Raw genomic sequence first — 22,530 nt, 5'->3', positions numbered from 1 at the left:
CCAAATACTCCCATTAAATACATCCAAATGGCCCCATCAAATACAAACAGCTCATCAAACACCATCAAATCCTCACACATAACTACTTTATGGTTCACAAGTAATTCTTAATAGATAATAAAATATTTTGTATTCTGTTATTCAGAAGAAGACAACTTTTACACTACTGGAGTTGCTCCCTTTCTTTTTATACTTTCACTAAATTTGTAGAACTTGGTAAGGGTACGGTCTTAATAATAATCATTTTTGAAAAGATGTGATTCTGTAATCACTGGCATTTCATTTGCAAACGTAAGAGTAACTAAAACGCAGTAATTATTGAAACTATTCCATTTAAAATAAAGAAAAACACAGTATTTTAACATATTTACACGTAGGTCTAGAACATCATTTTTTTAAAAGATTTATTTTATTTATTTTAAAGAGTTACAGAGAGAGGTGGAGACAGAAAGAGAGGTCTTCCATCTGCTGGTTCACTCCCCAGATGGCTGCAACGGCCGGAGCTGTGCCGATCTGAAGCCAGGAGCCAGGAGCCTCCTCCAGGTCTCCCACACGGTTGCAGGGGCCCAAGGATTCGGGCCATCCTCCACTGCTACCCCAGGCCACAGCAGAGAACTGGATCAGAAGAGGAGCAGCCGGGACTCGAACCGGTGCCCATATGGGATGCTGGAGCTTCAGGCCAGGGCGTTAACCCACTGCACCACAGCGCCGGACCCTAGAACATCATTTTCTTGTTTTTGGTTAAGTTGTTTCTGGATTCTTGTGGGTTTTAAGCCACTGATCGACTGCACTTTCATACTTTCTCGGTTCTTTCAGCCAGTCCTGATGCCACCTAAGGTTTGCAATGACATTTGAATAATTCTGTCCCACGCTCTGCTTCCACTGGATAAACTGCGCTTTATTGTACCGGTGGACAGAAGCAGAAACTTCAGGGTAGTTTACAATGGAACGAAGCTTCTGATCCAAAGAAGAAGTGATTTCTGGGAATTTTGTAGCAATGTTTGTTAGCTCATCTGGATCCGAGGAGAGATCTGAAAGAAAAAAAATCAAACATTTGTCAAATAGTTACCTGCTAAAAAATGGTTTTTAGCATTTCACTAGATCTTTAAAAAACATTTACTTATATTGTTGTTTGAAAGGTGCAGTGACACAGAGAGATGCGGGGGGGGAGGAGAGAGAGAGAGAGAGAGATCTTCATGTGCTAGTTCACGCCTCAAATGGCCACAATAGCCAGGGCTGGGCCAGGATGTAGCCAGGGACCTGGAACTCCATCCAGGTCTCCCACATGAGTGGCAGGGACCCCAATACTTGGGCCATCATCCAGTGCCTCTTCAGGTGCATAGGGGCAGCTGGACTGGAAGCAGAGTCGCTGGACTGACTGGGTACTCCAGTATGGCCTGTGAGCATCCCAGGCAGCAGCTTACACACTGCAACACCCACCCCAGATATTCTTTTTATTCTTCCTTCTTCTTACAGTAAAATGAAGAACAGGATGTATTATAAAATAAAATAATAACAAAACTTAATATATGTATAAATAGTATGTATAGTAAAATAATACAGTAACATCAAAAGTAAAACAGCCCCGAAATGTATGCCTGAATCACTTTCCTACTGTCATCCTGCTATCTTGCTTTTTTAATCCATTCTTAGATGTTAGAGACAATCAAACCTCATCATTAGTAGCTGGTTTGCAGCTAAGTCTACCTGTTTTTGATGCCTTGCCAAATAGTAGTGCCTGTACTGTCCTATTTCCATAGCCCTAAACGCTCCAGCTGGAAGAATTCCATATACAGACAAGTCATGTTCTGGCAACTTCACAGGGTCCCGGTTTTCTTTGTATATTAACATCTTCTGCTTGGATGTTTGAACGTTACTTCAGTATTACCATTCATTCGAGCACACAGCCTTGGAAATGGAAACTTTTCAATCACGAACAGGAGGAAAATATTTCAAATTCACAGCCAAGCTTTTTACATGTGGTGTGGGAAGACAGGATGCGCCTGGGATGGCGATCTAACTGGGAAGAGCAGCAGGTCACAGCTGTTGTGAGAATGAGCTGCAGATCCTACAGGAACATGTCTGTGGGGGGCCCACTGGAGTGCCAGCAGACCGCTGAAGGCAAACGAAGCAAAGGATGTCAGCGGATGGCCCGTAGGTGGCAGGAAAGGGCGGCTCCACTATGGATCCTTCGAGGGTAACAGCAGAACAGCATGTCAGAAAACAAAATTTCAACACATTCAATTGGAAGCCCAAATGGGTTATTTAGTGGGTCACGCAGTGAGTAGCATCTCATGTAAAGATTTAGTAAAGGGCTCCAGTGAGCTGAGCAGTGCAGGTGGGCTTCATGGCAGAAAAAGGCTGAGAAAGACCATGCAAGGTGGACTGGTTGCAAAGTCACTTTCCCGATTGGGTTAAAACAGAGGGGCTTCCAGAGCATTCCAGCTCAGGCATACTGGGCCCCTTCTGATTAGTCATCGTCAACATCCTGACCTTTGGGAAATGGGCCTGTTTGAAGGTTTAGTTTACTCACGCAGCATCTAGTACAAGTGAGTCCATTCTGCTTTAGGCTGGACTGCTGGGTGCAGTGTACAGAGGCTCGGTACACTCAATGGCTCCCGTTTCATTTAACAGTGGCCAATATGCAACCAACAGATGCCCCCTACCCATCAGGATGAGAATGTACGGACTTGTTTTTGCAGCCCAGAGTCCTGTTTTTAGAGGGGTGTGTGTGTGGGGGGGGGTGGAATGGTGGTGGGGTGGGGTTAGTCAATTTGGTCCCTAAAGCATTATTCTGAGTTCATAACTTTGACATTTGTAACTGGGAAGCAAACAGGAAGAAATGAACATGAATAATGGCTTTAGCACATACTTGTATCTTATGTACAAAATGGGGACAAACAGTAAGAAAAACCCTAAATCTCATATGCAGTTTAGAAATTAATTCAGAAGCTAACAGGCATTTCCCTAGGGTAGAAGGAACTGGGATGTAGTCAGCCCTGCGTGAAAATCTGAGTTCTGCTGCTTCTTAGCTGTTAAATCTTTTACAGGTATCTGGATTTCTCTGGCTGCTCATCTCCTCTGTAAAATGAAGGTAATGCTACTATCTAGGGGGGCTAAATAATGCATGTAAATCATCAGGTACCATAAGAGTCATTAATCTTTCCTGACAGGTGAAACCTAGGTACAATGAGAAGGTGTTGACAGCTGACTGGAAAAGATAACCTGAACATGAACAGATTCTGATCAGAGAAAACTGGTTGCAACCATGAGACCGAAATCAAAAGCCTTAGTACACTCTCTTTAAAATTCACACGATCATTGGCAAGGAAGCTGCTCCTCACGTGGGCAGTCTTTCGTAGACTGTTCCGGCATGAAAAGCAGCAGATATTAACAACTAGAACCAAACTCCTTGCGTAACACCATGTCAGTTAGCTCATCACACAAAATTCTACATGGAAAAGCAGATCAACACATTTACCAAAGAGCTGAGGCAACACCGAAGCACCGTCTGCGTAGGCGATGTACTTCCACCGCTTAGTTCGAAGCATGTAGGTGGAGGCGTTCACGTTACACCCATGGAACTCACTCAGAATCCAGGGCGGATGCAGGGTTTTGAGTTCATTTTTATTCCTAAGTGTTTCCGATGATAGTGGCAACAGAGAGTATCCACTCAGATTCTGAGGCAGAGGGATCCCGGCAATATCTGTGCAACACAAATAACGTACTTTTTCAAAACTCATTCTTCTGTCACTTGGACAGTGATAAATGACATTATTTACACTTCTCTCTAAGAGGAAGGGTGCTGCGACTAGAGCTTGTATGTGGACTTCGGAAATACACTGCCTACATTCAAATGCTTTGTCCATGAGCCACGTCACCTTGGTCAATGTATTAACTTCTCTGAGCTTCACTTGTAGAAGAGGGTTGATAATAGTTCTTTGATCTCACAGGTTCACTTTAGATTTGAATAAGATAGCAAAGTAAAATTCTGAGAACACTGCCTGGCCCACAGGAACCTTCATCCAATATTAGTTAATGAAGGTTCTTTTTCCCTGAATGTTCAAATAATCACAGTTGTTTCTCCATGTTTGTTCCATGGGATATTAACAAGACCTATATGAGAAAGGAGTTCAGTAGTCATGTACACGTGCAAAACAATGGCTAATCAAAATTGAAGATAAGTGGTTGTAGATGTAGGTTTATTGTCGCCGTGTAGTATAAACTTCAAGAATAGCCTGTAGTATACCAGGTTTTCTAAACTTATTTGATGACAGAATGTTTTTTCATTTCTAAGTAGCATCTTGGGGGATTAATATTTTATAAAACGTACTTTAGGAATCTTGGATTCTACTGATCTAGGGAAAAGTAATTTATTTTTATATGCTAATTTTACGTAATAATTTATTGGTATATTATAAAATGTAGGCAGACAAATGAGGAATGGCTAACTTAAAAACACGTCATACTTTTTAAGGACTTTAAAAGTATTTGTGGGGCCGGCACTGTGGTGTAGCAGGTAAAGCCACTTCCTGCAGTGCTGGCTTCCCATATGGCGCCGGTTCGAGTCCCGACTGCTTCTCTTCTGATCCAGCTCTCTGCTGTGGCCTGGGAAAGCAGGGGAAGATGGCCCAAGTCCTTGGGCTCCTGAACCCACATGGGAGACCCAGAAGAAGCTTCTGGATCCTGGCTTGAGATCAGCTCAGCTTCAGCCATTGCGGCCATCTAGGGGAGTGAACCAGTGGATGGAAGAACTCACTCTCTCTCTCTCTCTCTCTCTCTCTCTCTGTTTCTCTCTCTGCCTCTTTGTAGCTCCACCTTTCAAATAAATAAATAAATAAATCTTAAAGAAAGTATTTGTTTGGCACTCAAATTTTCTTTTTAATTATGGCTGGGTATTCAGGATAGCTTTCTTTTCTTTTCTTTTCTTTTTTGACAGAGTGGACAGTGAGAGAGAGAGAGACAGAGAGAAAGGTCTTCCTTTACCGTTGGTTCACCCTCCAATGACCGCTGCAGCCGGTGCACCGTGCTGATCCAAAGCCGGGAGCCAGGTGCTTCTCCTGGTCTCCCATGGGGTGCAGGGCCCAAGGACTTGGGCCATCCTCCACTGCACTCCCGGGCTACAGCAGAGAGCCGGCCTGGAAGAGGGGCAACCGGGACAGAATCCGGCGCCCCAACCGGGACTAGAACCCGGTGTGCCGGCGCCGCTAGGCAGAGGATTAGCCTAGTGAGCCGTGGCGCCAGCCTTCAGGATAGTTTTAAAATGAGTCTGCAGCATCTTCTCCACCCCTTTTTTGAGGTGAATGTTCCATATTTTTATGTATATTTAAATATTTCTGAAGAAAAACAGAAAGTATTCTATCTGAAATGTTAGAAATGAAACCAAATTGAAAAACAAAGATACATTAGATTAACTAAGGGAACAAACAGGTTAAAAGGGAAAAAGGAATTAGACCTCTATAAATCTTCCGCAGGTACTGGTTTTACAGATAACAACTTTATCTTCCATCTCCTGTGGAAAAGGCATATTACAAGTGCTAGTACTGTGTGAGCAGCCATCGCTAGGGACTTCATTGAGTCATAAAGAAAGGAGAGAGAGGTATTTCAGAACAGGGGGAGAGCTGCGGGGGAGACTGCTTGCAGGAAGGGGAGGCGGGCGGTGGGGGCGAGGCTGGGGAGGGGGGCTCCACAGGCACAGGGAGGGGAGAGGGGATGCCTTTGAGCAAGGCGGGACTTGGCGATGCACTGACACGGACTCCGGTCTGTGGAAGTTCTTGTAGTCGGTGTGTTAATAACCTTCAGCACCTAAGCTGTTCTTACTCTTTCTTTCCTAGAGATGCCTGGAAGACCACACAACTTTGCTGCTGTCTTTCCAGGAGAAGTCAGTGGTAAGCTAAGAGTCCGTGTGCGTTTTCTCTTTTTTATTCATTCAGCACACGGGCGCTGCTGCAGATACACGGCAACAGTACACGTTTTTTAGAGCTTACCTAAGAAGAATGAAAGATGTTAATATAATCGTATCTAACATTTAAGTGTTTAGCATGTCCCAAGCTTTATCGAGAGCTATAAAATATTTTTTTTATTTTTTTTAATGAGAAAATGAAAGAGCAGAGATGTCAGATAACCTGCCCAGGGTCACACAATTGGTAATGACTGGTGGTGGCGTGGGGTGGGCTCTCTGTATTACACCGTAATTCTTGCTTTGCTGTAGTCATGCAATTCCACAGTATTTCTCAGCCAATTACAACCAGGTACAAAGTCTGTGCAAAATGCCTGCCCATCCCATTCTTCAAGTAAGATCCTGAAAGAAGGGTTTTACAATTTGAATCACCAAAAATTAAGAATTCTTTAAATGTAACTGCCTTTTTATATAATTACAATCCCATAATTCAAAATAAAATCTGAACTTCTAAATGGGAGGAAGGCAGGTGTTCTACGAAAAGATCAACTTTTAAAAAATTTTCATATAAGTGGCCGGCGCCACAGCTCACTAGGCTAATCCTCCGCCTGCGGCGCCGGCACACCGGGTTCTAGTCCCGGTCGGGGCACCGGATTCTGTCCCGGTTGCCCCTCTTCCAGGCCAGCTCTCTGCTGTGGCCTGGGAGTGCAGTGTAGGATGGCCCAAGTGCTTGGGCCCTGCACCCCATGGGAGACCAGGAGAAGCACCTGGCTCCTGCCTTCGGATCAGCGCGGTGCACCGGCCGCAGTGCGCCGGCTGCGGCGGCCATTAGAGGGTGAACCAACGGCAAAGGAAGACCTTTCTCTCTGTCTCTCTCTCTCACTGTCCACTCTGCCTGTCAAAAAAAAAATTTTTTTTTCATATAAGTTTATAAATGAAAATTAAATCAATTTTAATTCTAAAATAGATTAACTTTATTTCTCACTGAGCTAAAGGTTGCTGATACTAGGTTTTTGAGAGGAAAATGGAGGAAGTAATTTTTAAAGAATAATCTCTGAAATAATGATATCAATTTTTAGTACTATAAAGAATTCTTATTCATAAAATGGCACATTTCTGGCAGCACTAGTAAATGGTAATGTAATAGTACATCATAAAAGACCCACAAATATACACAAACTAAGAATACTCTTCTGTCTCATTAAATATTTCATAGGGAAAATGCATTCTTAAAAATTATTTGTAAATTCATACTTTTAAATAAAAACATTACAGCATCTTAAATTTCAACACACTATTGAGGGTAAGGTAGGTTTTTTAAAGCAGGAATCCCAATTGGTTTTCCAATCCAATAAAGAATTTTTTAAAAAATTTATTTGACATAGTTACAGACAGTGAGAGAGAGAGACAGAGAGAGAAAGGTCTTCCTTCCGTTGATTCACTCCCCAAATGGCTGCTATGGCCGGTGCTGCACTGATCTGAAGCCAGGAGCCAGGTGCTTCTTCTTGGTCTCCCGTGCGGAGCCCAAGCACTTGGGCCATCCTCCACTGCCCTCCTAGGCCATAGCAGAGAGCTGGACTGGAAGAAGGGCAACTGGGACTAGAACCAGGTGCCTGTATTGGATGCCGGCACCGCAGGCGGAGGATTAACCAAGTGAGCCATGGTGCTGACCCCTAAAGATTTTTTGAATCACTATCTTTCATGCAATATTTTTGAGACTCATAGAACGGAAGGGAGAGGAAGCCTGGCTTGAGGCTTTGATTTGAGAGGTTTAATCTCAGATTATGCAAAATAATACAGCGACAGGTAAGCTAATAAAGAAAAGGCTTTTAGAATTCTACAAATAGATGACAGTTTACATCTATTTTAGATTTCTAATCGGTTAGAAGAATCACAAAATAAGGCGTTCTTTGTGGATACTTTATCAAACTACGTGTAAGTTTATCAAGCAGAGGTGAAATAGAACAGTGTCCCACAGGTCTAATTTTAGAGTTAACCAGTACTGTGAGTCACAAAGTTAGAAGTCTTCAGTAGACATTTGCACTTTATCACAATATGTATATGTTTAGCTCTTAAGCAGAGGTTCCACAGGTGTAATCTTAAGAGTTAATCATGGGGCCGGCGCCATGGCGCACTAGGTTAATCATCTGCCTTCGGCGCCGGCATCCCATATGGGCGCCAGTTCTAGTCCTGGTTGCTCCTCTTCCAATCCAGCTCTCTGCTATGGCCTGGGAAAGCAGTGGAGGTTAGCCCAAGTCCTTGGGCCCCTGTACCCGCATGGGAGACCAGGAAGAAGCACCTGGCTTCCGGCTTCGGATCAGCGCAGCTCCAGCTGTGGCAGCCATTTAGGGGGTGAACCAACAGAAGGAAGTTCTTTCTATCTGTCTCTCTGTCTCACTGCCTGTAACTCTACCTGTCAAATAAATAAATAAAATCTTTTTAAAAAAAGAGTTAATCACTACTAAAGTAGCTGTAAGCTCTCCCAGAACTGAGGAATTTCATCTAAAAAGGATAAATGAAATAGCAGATTAAACAATATAGACCATCAGAATTATCTTCACTTTGTTGGTTAGGGCTGTTAAGGCAACAGTTTCACTTATGAATATCAGTCCTGGTATAACAATTGATTAATAGCGCTCTTTTGCTCTCAAAATGTTCTGATTTGGAAAGTAAGTTAGATGGATACGCTATCTCAACACACAAACAAGACAAACCAAAATATAATTTCAAAGCTTATGTTTTCCTTTCAATAATACATAGGGGCTGCTTTCAGGTATTACTTCATTTTTAAAAAATAAATTGATTTTTTACTCAACCCATTACTATTGGACATTTATGTTGCTTTTATTTTTTTCTTAATTTTATAACAACTATCTGTAGAAGTAATATTTATGTGTATCTATAGGTTATTTCATAAAATTAGAATTTCTAGGTTAAAAGATAAGCATATTTCTAAGAAATTTGGAACATGCCACATTTGCCTCCAGAAAAATCTCTATCAGTTTATACTCCCAGAAGCAGTATATACTCCTAATGTTTTTCTAAGATTTTCTAATTCCTAAGATTTTCTAATTCTTATTAATGTTTTTAAACTCTATGTGAAAGAAAAATAGGATGTTCTTATTTTAATATTTTTATGACTACTAAGTTTGAATCCTTAAAAATATCTCATTTATATATCTTCTGTTGTGAAGTACTTGTTTGTAACTTTTGGTTAACTTGTTAATAGGGTATTTCTCTTTTTCTTATAGATTTATAAGAATGTTATTGGTGTTAAATTGTATCATTTACAAAAAGGTTAATTTGAAAGAAATAATACCATGATAATGTTATTGTCTGGCTTAAATATTAGGTTCTTGTTAAATTTCCTTGCGTCTTTCTACTTTACCTCCAGCTAATAGCCCATTTATAGGATATCTTAGGTCTTATATAAAGATCTGTGCACTTGTGTTCTCTTCCACTGCCTTTTCCCTCCTAAAAAAATCATATAGTTGCAGCTTTTCCCCTTGTGATAATGTAAGAATATTTATTATGAAACACATTTTAAATTGTGCTAAGCCTTGAAGATGTTAACTTAATTTCCAGTGTAGAATGGAAGATGCACTTATTTTTGGCTTTCACTTCCTTTATTCTTGTTGGGCAGGTCAAAGTAGCACATGACCTAAATGCTGCTAATCCATATATTCTGCAGGGAAATGTGACTCAAAGGAAGTCTGTTACTAAGAATCTTATGAAAGATAAAATATATAAAAAACTATGTACAACTATGGATTTTAGAAAATAGATTCTAACACTATACAAAGTTAGTCGTTTCCGGGTAGATGGAATAATCCCTAAAATGACATTTTAGCAAGGTGGTGGCAGAGAATCCAATGGCGCACAAATCATTTCTGGAGAATCACGACCCTGTCTCTCGTGGCTTGCTTCACAGTCACATCCTGACCGTGAGCTTCTGAAGGGGACATCACTAAGGCCAGTGAAGGCCACAGGAGCACGAGGAGCCGTTTCCTTGTTTTTCAAAATATGGACTTGACTCACAGTCAGATGAGTCTCTCAAGGTTAGGAATCAGTCAGCAGGGCCTCCGAGGTGCTTGTTCATTCTCCATTCACTACAAATACACAATGACAGAACCCATGACTTACCAAGCAGGGTAGGGTAAATATCCACAAGGGAAACCACGTTTGGAACTTGCACGTTGGCCTTGATTCCTGGTCCCATTATCAAAAGCGGCACATGGGCACTGGCTTCGTACATGCTCATTTTATAAAACTGTCGGTGCTCCATGGCCAGTTCCCCGTGGTCTGATGTGTATATGACCACAGTTTTCTGAAGAAGGTCTAACTGGCGAAGGGCCAAAATAATTTCACCTACAATAGAAATCCAGAGAAATCGGTACTGATTATCTGATGTTTTATTCTGTCGTATTAAGTTTATGACAACAGCACCCTACAGAAGTTTGTCTTAACATCTGAATATTATCTAGTCTCATGTGCTTGCTCCTCAGTTGACAGTGGAGTGAGAAAAGGGAAAATATAATACTCCCAGGACCTCCGGCTCATCTGGAGAACATGGCTGGTTGGATTTCTGTTTTTAAGACAGTGGGTTGGGGAGATGTCTTCTCCCTAAGTCTGACCATCAACACCATACATGTCTCAAACGATACAGACTGGTATCACCACTGACCCACAATTTCTGCACAAAACGAGATCATAAGAGCAGTCAGAACTCTTATCTGCTACTCTTCCTTCCAAACTCTAAGCAGTCACTAGGTCAAGCTCTTGCAGTTGACTAAGGGTTACAGAAATTCCACCTCTGAAGATGAGCTGGAGGCAACAGAGAGAGTATACAAGTGAGATTTAGCATATCCTTAGCTAGGGAATGACTGGATAGTCAAGTTCCTCTGACCATTGCTGTTTGCTACTATCTTGAAACTTCCTCCCCATTGTAATGAAGAGAACCCCAGTAGAGCAGAGTACAGACCAAGGAGTCCTCTTTGTTTTAGCACTACTTGCAGCTGGGGTACCAGAGTCTTTATTGTTAAAAAAAAACAAAACCAAAACAAAACAAAACAAAAAAACCTACAGATTCTGAGGTCCAGGCAGAACAGAGTCAGTGCTCTTTGGAATTATTCCTGGATGTGAGACCATCATGACAGTCAACGGGACAACTGGAACTGCTTCCTAGCTGGTCTTCTAGTGACCACCCCTCTCCCTTCCACAGTGTCCTCGTACCACGCTGGTGCATCTCATGGTGTCGCCTGTGCTTGCTTGCTCACAGCTTCTCAGGGCCTGATTCTTTAGTACGGCATGCGAGGCCTCTGCACTCTCCAACCTCGGCACCCTCAGCCACCCGCCAGGCCTCTGCCTTCCAGCACTCCTAAACGACTTGATCTCCTGAACACACAGCATTAGTTATGCTTCCTTGGCTCTGCACACACTGCTTCCTGTACTGAATGCTGCTTCTTCCACTCTCCACTCTGCAAATTCCCATCCTGCCTTTGTGACCCCGCTCAAGCTCCATCTCTCCAGTAAAGCCTCATTCCCTGCTCCTCCAAGTGGACTGAATCACTCTGTTCTCCAAGACCCCTGAAACTTGGGCATCTCTGTAGATATTATAACAAGATATTGTGACTTCCTGTGTTTACACTCATTCAGTAAATATTTACTGAATGCTTACGTGTGCAAGGCACTATGAATGCAAGGCAGGCAACTCGGATGTAATACCGAATAAGACTGACTGTCCCTGCCATCCTGAGGCTCACGTTCTTTGGGGGAAACAGATAGAAAACAGGCAAACAGAAATTAATATAATGGAGAAACGCAATAAAGTATAGAGGAAGCAGAATAATGGGACTGGTACACTAACTGAGGGTGGTTTAGGAAAACAGCCTTAAGGGGGTACTAGCTGAGCTAATAATAAGCCAGCCATGTAAAAAGCAAAGGGAAGGGCATCCCAGAAAGAGGAAACAGAACATCCAAAGGCCTTGAAGTAGGGGAAGGGCTTACAGTATCTTAAATGTGAAATTTCTTCACAGTATTCGGCATGGTGTCCCTGGTGCCCAGCCTAGTGGCTGACAGCCAGAGGCGCTGATTGTTGGTTGAACACACATGATCAAACAGTAATCCTATTTGTCGGTCATATAAATGTATTATTTACAATGAAGACAGAAAATATTCCATAAACTTTGTGACTTGAACTTAAGGGAACTGCTGTATCTTTCTCTGAAGAGGCCTGAGGAGTATTCCCACTAGCCCTGAAGCTCATTAGTTAGCATTTCACGTTAGTGCATGGGGGTGAATGGATGGCTGTAAATCTTCAAAAGTGACCCCTAGGGTGTAGATGAGTGAACGCTCCCTACCGTAGAAAACAGGTGTATGGATTTATGACAACAGAAACGTACTTAATTTTATTTGCATTAAGATTGAATACTTGGGGAATCCTTGTGACGCTTTTAGCTTGTATTATGTTGCTCTGTTTTAAATAACTTATTTGGCCTCTGAGCTTTCTTCTGTGTACTATTCTATTTTTACCCAAGAAATGCTTTTTAACAAACAGCTATCCACTTGTTCACCGCCGAGATTCACTCTGGACAGAAGAGGTGCTACCCATATTTCACTAATGCCATTATGCCAAAGGGCAGCAAACTAAATAACATGGATTAATAAAATAAGTTTCATTATAAAAATGTGTATTTTGGGGCTGGGTATTTGTCATAGCAGTTAAGAAACCACTTGGGCAACCTGCATCCACTACTGGGGTACCTGGTTCAAGTCTTGGTTACTCTGCTTCTGATCCAGTTTCTTGCTACTGGCTACCTGAGAGGTAATTAGTGATGGCTCAAGTACTTTGGTCTCTGCCATTGGGACCACCTGGAGACCACCTGGATCAACTTCTGGACTCCTGGCTGTGGCCTGGCCCAGGTCTGGCTGTTGCAGGCATTTGGGGAGTGAACAGTAGATGAAAGTTCTCTCTCCTTTTGTCTGTCTCTCTTTTTTTTTTTTTTTCAAAAAAAGATTTATTTATTTATTTGAAAGAGTTACACAGAGAGAGGAGAGGCAGACAGAGAGAGAGAGAGAGAGAGGTCTTCCATCGGTTGGTTCACTCCCCAGTTGGCCGCAACAGCTGGAGCTGCGCTGATCTGAAACCAGGAGCCAGGAGCTTCTTCCGGGTCTCCCAGGCAGGTGCAGGGGCTCAAGGACTTGGACCATCTTGTACTACCTTCCCAGGCTATAGCAGAGAGCTGAATCAGAAGTGGAGCAGCCGGGTCTTGAACAGGCACCTATATGGGATGCCAGCACTTCAGGCCAGGGTGTTAACCTGTTGTACCATAGCATTGGCCCCTGTCTGTCTCTCTTAAAACTAAAATTTAAATGAATAAATAAATAAATACATAAAACATGACACCCCTCCACTGGTATTTTTAAAAAGCCTGGGTGTCTCCACATATGAACTGAGAACTGCTATGACTTTGCCAGAGATAAGGCAAAACACCCCCATGACAACCATCTTAAGGAGACAGGTTTGACTCTGAGCTGGCCTTAAACTTGAACAAGGACAAAAAACTCAGTATGATTCTGGACTTGAATATATGAGTACATGGGGAAACTGATTTCAGTCTTAGGCCTTGCTCTAAAGGCCTAGCAAGAATGGATTAGTAGTTATTACAAGTCTGGAAGAAGTGACAAGATTCTACTAGCAACCTCTCTCTTCTCTTAGAACCTAAGCTGTCTTACCTGTCAACCAAACACTGGCCCCTATTTAAGGCCAGTAAAGAGTTTTGTTTCAAGCAGTAGATAGCCTTCTGTGGTCCTTTCCTTATGTATGAACAAATATGAGCAGTTACGAATATGAGAATTTAGGGGTCATTAAGATAGAAAAGACATTGTGTTCTACTACTAATGCCAGTTACACTCTTTTTGTATGTGTCCGAATTCTTAGACTTCTAAGTCTGAAGTATGTAGGCGACTGTAGTGAGAAATCTCTGAAGGCGTTCATGTAAGTCACCAGCCAGCACAAGCACAGCCTGCTGGAAAAATATTCCAGGTTTTCTTCAGGTAATTGCCTACGAACTAAATCACCTACCAAGCATGGCGTCTGCCTCGGCACACATGGCATAATAAAATGCTCGAATGTTCTTAATTTCCTTCTTTGTAAACTTCCCAGTGCAGTTTTTTGTGTAGGAAGAATAGTAGTCCACAGGGTGCATTTCTGCCAGGGGCGACCACTTGGGGATTTTGATGGCATCACGATACACCTAAGAAGGGGAGAACAAGCTTAGTTTGTGGTTCTAGTACATCAGTAATATTCCTCCCCCCGCCCAACAAGTCTGTGTGGGGAACTAGACAACGTGCACTCACTTAGAGGGTAGAAAAGAAAACATCTGCAGGCCAGCGAGAAACAGGAGCTATCTCAGATGACACTGCAGCCCGGCTCAAGCTTCATGTCTCTGGGAAACGTATTCCTTGCTCCTCAAGTGAGGGGAGCACTTGAGTACATGGTGTACATGAGTGTGACCAACTCAAGACTCAGGTCCAACCATCTGAGACCTGAACTCTTCCCCAAGAGTTCACCAGTAAAAATGCCAACCTCTAAGCACTTAGCCAAATATCTGTTCCACAAATACAGCCTTGATGTGTGTGTATAAATATAAATGTTTACAGTGCTGGTAACAACATTTAAGACTAGATCTTTAATTCTTATATAAATTTTAGTCATGTAAGCTTTCAAAAAGTCCAACCATCTATCTCCCATCTAGTTCGAAGTTACTTAATTCATTTATGGCTAGTACTAACTTCAAATAGTTTTTTTTTTTTAAAGATTTATGTATTTAAAAGAGTTACATAGAGGGGGAGGAGAGAGAGAGAGAAACAGAGAGAGAATATTTTCCATCCACTGGTTCACTCCCCAAATGGCTGCAACAGCTGGAGTTGGGCCAGGCTAAAACCAGGAGTCAGGAGCATCTTCCGATCTCCCACATGGGTGCAGGGGCCTAAGCACTTGGGCTATCCTCTGCAGCTTCCCCAGCCTATTAGCAGGGAGCTGGATCAGAAGCGGAACAGCCAGGACTTGAACCGGTGCCCGTATGGGATACAGTTGTTGCAGACGGCAGCTTTACCCGCTCCACCACAATGCCTGCCCTCAAATAGGTTTGTGAAGATGGAGCCCCCAGAACTTTCTAAGATGTGGAAATTTAAAATTCTGACATTATTTCCTTTTCAACAGGATGCACTAAATTGTGTTTCTGATTAGTTTCCTTCCTTCCTTCCTTCCTTCCTTCCTTCCTTCCTTCCTTCCTTCCTTCCTTCCTTTTGACAGATAGAGTTAGTGAGAGAGAGAGACAGAGAGAAAGGTCTTTCTTCCGTTGGTTCGCTCCCCAAATGGCCACTACAGCCAGAGCTATGCTGATCCGAAGGCAGGAGCCAGGTGCTTCTCCTGGTCTCCCATGCGGGTGCAGGGCGCAAGCACTTGGGCCATCCTCCACCGCACTCCCTGGCCACAGCAGAGAGCTGGCCTGGAAGAGGAGCAACCAGGACAAGAACCTGGCACCCATATGGGATGCCGGGGCCAGAGGTGGAGAATTAGCCAAGTAAACCACGGCGCCGGCCCCTCTGATTAGTTTCCAGAGTGACCTAATTTAAGACTACACATCGCCTAACACAGGCAACACTGTCTCACATGGGTCTGATAGGCATAAATATCAGCTATCAGAGTTTAATTAAATAACACCAGTCCCCCAACCAAAGGATTTAAATTTCAGTAATCGGGGTGTATGAACTGTGGATAATTACATAAACTACAACTTTCACACTGATATGCTGCTAGCTCTCCAGCCTACAAGTCACCATGTAAACAGCAGATGTGCGTCTTCCTCAGTGACTAGTCATGTTGTTTCAGAGTGTGTCGGTGACTGGTTTGCAGTAAATGCACAGAGAGCCAAGTGAGCATTTGTGCCGCCTCCTTGTCTCTCACTGATAAATCCACGTGGCACGTCACAGGAACGGGTAACCCAAAGATGAACATGCGGTGAAGACGTGAAAAATGGTAAGAACGCAGGTGAAATTCAGATCAAAGGTAAATGAAGTCCTGGAAGAAAGAGCTGGCCTGGAATAGCTGACGAGAGAAATAACAGGCTGGAACTGAGACATAGAATTTTCAAAGTACTTTTTCAGAACTGCATCACTATACACAGACACTCGTTAGCGATGGAACTTGTGGAAGGCACTCGCAGACCTGAATGAGGAGAGCTGGTGCGAAGAAAGGGCAAAGATGTCCTGAGGAAGTGACACTGCTAAAAAGTGTGCATTCGAGGAACTCCTGGCCGTGTATCTCGACACCGGAGGTGAAACAGGGAGAACGTCAGAAGGTGATCCGAGTTTAGGCTCTGCCGACTCACAGAGCCCATTCTTGTTCTGGGTTATACGTTAGAGAAGGCAACCAGTGTTAGAACTACTGTTAAGGTGTTGTTTTGTTTTGTTTGTAAAGAACCTTACACTTTAATTCTCCATGTCTCCCATGTTTCTAGTGTTTGCATTACAGTACACTAAATATTATTTTTAGTATTTTTCATTTTAATTTATAACCCATAAAGAAGCTTTCAATGTTTTGACAGATCTTTTTAAAACTTCCTGAAACAGTGGCCTTTTTTCTTTATCTGACAGAGTTAGAAGGTGAGAGAGAAAGACACAGAGAAAGGTCTTCCTTCTGTTGGTTCACCTGCAAAATGGCCGCCATGGCTGGAGCTACGCCGATCTGAAGCCAAGAGCCAGGTGCTTCCTCCTGGTCTCCCTTGAGGGTGAAGGCGCCCAAGCACTTGGGCCATCCTCCACTGCCTTCCCGGGCCACAGCAGAGAGCTGGACTGTGTCACTCCCCCTCTTCGTGGAGGAACGACACAGGACCCTGCGCTGTTCTTTCGTCTGCTCGGCCCTCCCCGGGTTTGCTGCTGGTTCTTCCCGGGTTGGCTACTGTCCCTTCCCGGGTTGGGTGCTGGTCCTTCCCGGGTTGGCTACCGTCCCTTCCACCTCCGTGGAAGGGCAGTTCCCCCTGCCACATTCCCCACTTCCGCGGGGGAGCGGCACACCGCCGGCCGGCTCTCTCGGGGGCTGCACAGGTGTTCCTTCAGATAGATGTTCCCTTTAGATGTTCCTGGTGCATGTTGTCTCTCTCCTCCTTTATAGTCCTCTTCCACCAATCCCAACTCTGCTACCCACACGCCGAGTACGCTGCCCTCCTCCAATCAGGAGCAGGTCCTGCTGTTTATTGGTTGAACTGGAGGCAGCTGTGTAGAAGCTGTTTCCCTTCTCAGCGCCATATTGTGGGAAAGCAGATGCATAGAATAAGTCTTAATTCCAGTAACTTAGTCTAGTCCGAGTTGCTCCCAGTTGCTCCCCACAGACTGGAAGAGGAGCAGCCAGGACTAGAACCCGGCGCCCATGTGAGATGCTGGCGCTGCAGATGGAGGATTAACCAAGTGAGCACCAGCACCGGCCCAACAATGGCCATTTCTTCCCCTGCTTCTTAGGATCGTTTTGTACAGCTTCCGCTTGCTTAGTCTTTTCTACCATTCTGAACTCTGCGTAACGAGGACTGCCTGTGTCCCTAAGAGAATGGCTTCGGTCTCTGTTTTTCTAGACATATCGTACACACATTTGGTCAGCTCACAGCATGCATGAGTTCTAACACTTGTTTTAGTTTAGTTCTGTAAAACTGCCTCTTTAGTTTTTTATCAAACCTGCTACTGGTCAAGTTTGAAAAAAGATACTTTTCAAATTTGCTTTAAAAGCAGTAATAAAAGAAACAATGAGCTAATGCCAGAAACCTGCAGATGAAATGTTGACTTGTATGTTGCAGCACACATGTGAACTTACTTTTTTAAGCCAGTAATGAGATGTTTGGAATGTTGAAGCTCCAAAATTTTCTCCTGAGGACGGGGAAGGGTAAGGGTGTGGTAAATTCAACCCCACGTAAAGAACGAAGGGCCCTGCGAGGTGCACGGCCTCCTTCCTTAGCCAGTCTGTGGCCCTGTCTGTGATCTTCCAGTCCTTTTCCATCACTCTTGTTTTATTCTTGTCAGGAAGGAGATTAACCATGGGCCTGCCTTCCTGTCGGAGTAGGAAAGCAACATCTCTTGTCCAGGCTTCCACACGATTACTGAGGGAGTAAAAAGACAGGTGAGTATTGTTAAGGCATTAAAAAAAGTGTTTTAAAAATTTGATCGCGTGAGAGCGAGCTCCCATCCACCCACTGCTCCACTCCCCAAATGTGTGCAACTCCCAGGCTGAAGACGGGAGCCATGAACTCAATCCAGGTCTCTCACATGGATGGCAGAGGCCTAAGCACTTAAGCCAGCACCTGCGGCCTCCCAGGGTGCACCTTAGCAGGAAGCTGGAATTGGGAGTGGAAACGGGACTGGAGGCCAGGCACTCCAATGTGGGATGTGGGCGGCTTAGGTGGAGTATTAGCCATCAGGTCAGATGCCTTCCCCTAAAAAAAGTTTTACAACATACAATGCATACACATTAAGAAAGCAACATGGGGGCCGGCGCCGCGGCTCACTAGGCTAATCCTCTGCCTAGCGGCGCCGGCACACCGGGTTCTAGTCCCGGTTGGGGCACCGGATTCTGTCCCGGTTGCCCCTCTTCCAGGCCAGCTCTCTGCTGTGGCCAGGGAGTGCAGTGGAGGATGGCCCAGGTGCTTGGGCCCTGCACCCCATGGGAGACCAGGAAAAGCACCTGGCTCCTGGCTCCTGCCATCGGATCAGCGCGGTGCGCCGGCCGCAGCGTGCCGGCCGTGGCGTGCCATTGGAGGGTGAACCAACAGCAAAGGAAGACCTTTCTCTCTGTCTCTCTCTCTCACTGTCCACTCTGCCTGTCAAAAAAAAAAAAAAAAAAAAAAAAAAAAAAAAAAAAAAGCAACATGGGGGGCCGGCACTGTGGCATAGCAGAAAAAGCCACTGCCTGCAGCACCGGCATCCCATATGGGCGCCAGTTTGAGTCTGGCTGCTCCACTTCTGATCCAGCTCTCTGCTATGGCCTGGGGAAAGCAGTGGAAGATGGCCCAAGTCCTTGGGGCCCCTGCACCTGTGTGGGAGACTCAGATGAGGTTCCTGACTTCAGATGGGCCCAGCTCTGGCCTTTGTAGCCATTTGAGGAGTGAACGAGCAGATGGAATTCCTCTCTCTGTCTCTCCCTCTCTCTTCCTGTAACTCTGCCTTTCAAATAAATAAACACATATTTAATAAGAAAAGCAACATTGAAAAATAATTTTTTGACTCCATTATGTAAACATTCATAATAACTATGAAATCTCAATGAGGAAGTTATTCAGCAGTTCACATTCAAAAAACAGGAGAGAAATAACAAGAAATATATTCATTTATGTGTTCTTTAAAATTATGGCAGATTGCTTAGAAGGGCCACTTTTTCTTACAGCAAGACATTTAGTCAAAGAAAGTGTTTCAGATTCCTAGCATTTCTCCTTAGTCACTGAATTTTCTGGCATTTTCGTTTTCTTCTTCTCAGAAGAAAACAGCATTTTTTTTCTTCTTCTTTTTTTTTTTTTAAAGAGATCTACTTATTTATTTATTTTAAAGTCAGAGTTACAGAGGGAGAGGGAGAGACAGAGATCTTCCATCTGCTGGTTTACTCTCCAGATGGCCACAACAGCCAGTGCTGGGCCAGGCCAAAGGCAGGAGACAGGAGCTTCTTCCAGATCTCCCACGTGGGTAGCAGAGGCCTAGGCACTTGGACCACTTTCTGCTGCTTTTCCCAGACGGTTAGCAGGGAGCTAGATGGGAAGTGGAACAGCCAGGACATGAACCAGTGCCCTTATGGGATGCTGGCGTTACAGGCAGTGGCTTTACCTGCTACCCCACAATGCCAGCCCCAGAAGTCAATATTTCTAACCAAAGCTACCACAATTTCCTTTTATTATTAAATCTTTATAGTTTTAAGATCCTACCTGACTTGTAAACTTTATGCCTCCAAAGCCTCAGATTTCAAATGTTTCCAGGTATATTTTTTCTTAATTAGGCCTGTGATTATATAGTGGATTGAAAGTATATCCTTGTATAAATTAAAGAAAAAAAGGGGCCAGTGCTGTGGCATAGCAGGTTAAAGCCCCAGGCTGCAGCACCCACATCCCATATGGGTGCCGGTTCAAGTCCCAGATGCTCCTCTTCCGATCCAGCTCTCTGCTATGGCCTAGGAACGCAGTAGAGGATGGCCCACATGCTTGGGCCCCTGTACCCACATGGGAGACCAGGAAGAAGCTCCTGGCTTCGGATCAGTTCAGCTCTGGCTGTGCGGTCATTTGGGATGGAAGACCTCTCTCTCTCTCTCTCTCTCTCTCTCTCTCTGCCTTTCCTTCTCTCTCTGTGTAACTCTTTCAAATAAATAAAATAATTTTTAAAAAAAGAAAAAAGAAAGGAAGGAAAGAGAAGGATTGAGGGAGGGAGAAAGGTAGGAAGTCTGGTTATCTTTTTATTAGTGTATCAATCAAATATATAAAATCTGTTCTCTTTATATTAACAAAAATAAAAAAGATCATGAACACTGTTATGAAAAAACTATGCATAATGTCAAGATTTTTGCACCAAAATTGTCCTTTAATTCCAAAACAATTTAAACTAGGATCAGATATACCTAAGCTAGTACTGCTAATCTCTCATCCATTATAAGCTAAAGGCACTGATTTACAAGCTAAACGATTCGATTAATTCATTTTCTCTAAATATTTTTTTAAAAGATTTATTTTTATTTGAGAGGCAGAGAGAGAGAGAAATCTTCCATCTACTGGTTCACTCCCCAAATGGCTGCAACAACATGGCTGGGCCAGGCTAAAGCCAGGAGCCTGGAGCTCCACCCAGGTCTCCCACAGTGGCAGAGGTCCAAGGACTTGGTCCATCTTCCACTGCTTTCCCAAGTGAATTAGCAGGAGCTGGGTTAGAAGCGGAACAGCCACAATTCAAACCAGTATAGATATGACATTGCAGGTGGCAGCTTAGCTCACTGCGCCACAACACTGGCCCCCAATTTCTCTAAATCTTTATCTTACAACTTGATTTTCCTCAGTCATTTTCTAAGTACATGTAGCTGGTGCAGTTGTTGAGGAAGCAGTCCTAGGCATTTCTAAAGAGCTTGTTTTTCTATGTTTACATGGAGGTGAGTACATCTGAAGTGCCCTATCAATTCAGAAAAGTTTTAAAGCTTCAAATCCCAACTCATAAACCTCTTATATTAGAACAGAGTACTCCACAGAAATTTCAGTGCACACAAAGTAACTAATGGCCTTTATATGAGCTAAAATAGAAGATTTTTATTACCTGTGGTCTGAGGGCAGGTAGAGTCATTTAAGTTGGGGCAGACATTGTGGCGCAGCAGGTTAAACCACCACTTGGGACAGTCAAATCCCAAATCAGAGTGCCTGGTCTGAATCCTGGCTATCCTACTTCTAGTTCAGCGTCCTGCTAAGGCAACCTGTAGGCAGCAGATGAGGGCTCACATTCTCAGGCCTCTGCTACCCACAGGGGACCCAGATGGTTTTCTGGGCTCCTGGCTTCATCCTGGCCCAGTCCTGGCTACTGCAAGTATTTGGAGAATGAACCACAGGATGGAAAATCTGTCTCTGGTCTCTGTCCCTATGCCACTCTGCCTATAAGTAGATGACAATCAACAACATTAAAAAAGGAAATTTCAGCTGCCATAATAACTATCATTTTTCATAGTAGATATTCAATATGATAAAAATAAAAACTAGAGTTTTTACAGAATCACATTAGCAGATTCTAATTAATTCCAGTGGATGAGAAACCTTAAAAAGTTTTGGAAAATGTGTCATACTATTAAATCACTATGGCATCAATTTTTGAGTCTTCTGCTTATGTCATTGCTAAAATAGCACTCTATGTGACTGTGAGTTACTGTAGAGGTGTGATTTTAGGGGTTTCTAACACAGCAGTACTTGTAGGAGAGCTCCAGATTCTGGGATCAGAAGGAACAGGACTCTGAGATGCATCCGGGGTGTATAGGAATCCAAGTGTTTTTTTCCAACCTAGGAGTGTTACGTGGGAAAACATGGCTGAGAAATTCCTACAAGTGGACTTGGAATACAACCTAACTCGTTGCCTGTCTTTGGATGACCAGGAATAGACTACTGTCCTGATGGTGCTCATGGACTTGCTCCATTACCCCCTCAGTGCTGTCATGAGTGAGTGTGACCATCAGAGGAAAGCTCTTTTAGCTTCTAAAAATGATTGGACTGACCCAGCTTGCTGCATTTTTATGCCACAGCAAAGAATACATATGATTTCAGTTAAGCTTTGTGGTGATAAGTTTATGCCCTGTCATTATTATTGGTAGTAGTAGTATTTCTATACTTTCTGTGTTTTGAGATTTTTTTTAGCCTAAGTCTCTATTAAGATAAAATGGTTAATTTTGGCCTAGTCTTGTCATTGAGACTAGATTTCAAACTTGGCTTTATTTCTGTATTCTTACTTTCTTGGTGGTATCCTCTTTTGTCTATCCATAGGCATGTGTATCTTTGGCATGATTCCTGTAACTGTTGGTCTTCATGTTATTTCATCATGGCTAAGGCAGTCAGGACAAGATTATGGCTGAAGGCAAAAAGTTCTAG

The 22,530-nt window shown here is 43.5% G+C and overlaps 1 protein-coding gene and 1 long non-coding RNA gene across 5 annotated transcripts in view; one reads left to right on the top strand and one right to left on the bottom strand.

The window, feature by feature from the left end:
* Positions 1 to 390: 390 nt before the first annotated feature.
* Positions 391 to 22,530, bottom strand: part of ARSK (arylsulfatase family member K) — a 54,194-nt gene continuing 32,054 nt past the window's right edge. For all 3 annotated transcript variants that reach the window (XM_089313030.1, XM_089313029.1, XM_089313031.1), the window contains exons 4-8: positions 17,766 to 18,048; positions 13,983 to 14,154; positions 10,043 to 10,267; positions 3,482 to 3,706; positions 391 to 1,031 (exon numbers count right to left, since the gene is read on the bottom strand). In XM_089313030.1, coding sequence (XP_089169156.1) covers positions 742 to 1,031; positions 3,482 to 3,706; positions 10,043 to 10,267; positions 13,983 to 14,154; positions 17,766 to 18,048 — 1,195 coding nt within the window. In that variant the 3' untranslated portion in view covers positions 391 to 741. The remainder of the gene's footprint in view (positions 1,032 to 3,481; positions 3,707 to 10,042; positions 10,268 to 13,982; positions 14,155 to 17,765; positions 18,049 to 22,530) is intronic.
* LOC127492856 (uncharacterized) lies at positions 16,572 to 22,089 on the top strand. 2 transcript variants are annotated; one of them, XR_016220534.1, is made up of 3 exons: positions 16,572 to 16,666; positions 17,972 to 18,068; positions 21,953 to 22,089. It is a non-coding gene; the product is annotated as an uncharacterized LOC127492856 (long non-coding RNA). The 2 variants fall into 2 exon arrangements; XR_016220533.1 differs by lacking the exon at positions 16,572 to 16,666 and adding an exon at positions 17,252 to 17,368.

The sequence above is a fragment of the Oryctolagus cuniculus genome, chromosome 14 (assembly GCF_051225735.1).
Source record: "Oryctolagus cuniculus isolate XC-2025 breed Fujian yellow rabbit chromosome 14, ASM5122573v1, whole genome shotgun sequence".
Classification (NCBI taxonomy): Eukaryota; Metazoa; Chordata; class Mammalia; order Lagomorpha; family Leporidae; genus Oryctolagus; species Oryctolagus cuniculus.
Note: the sequence above shows the minus strand (reverse complement) of the source record. Positions and strands in the feature narration are given on the sequence as shown.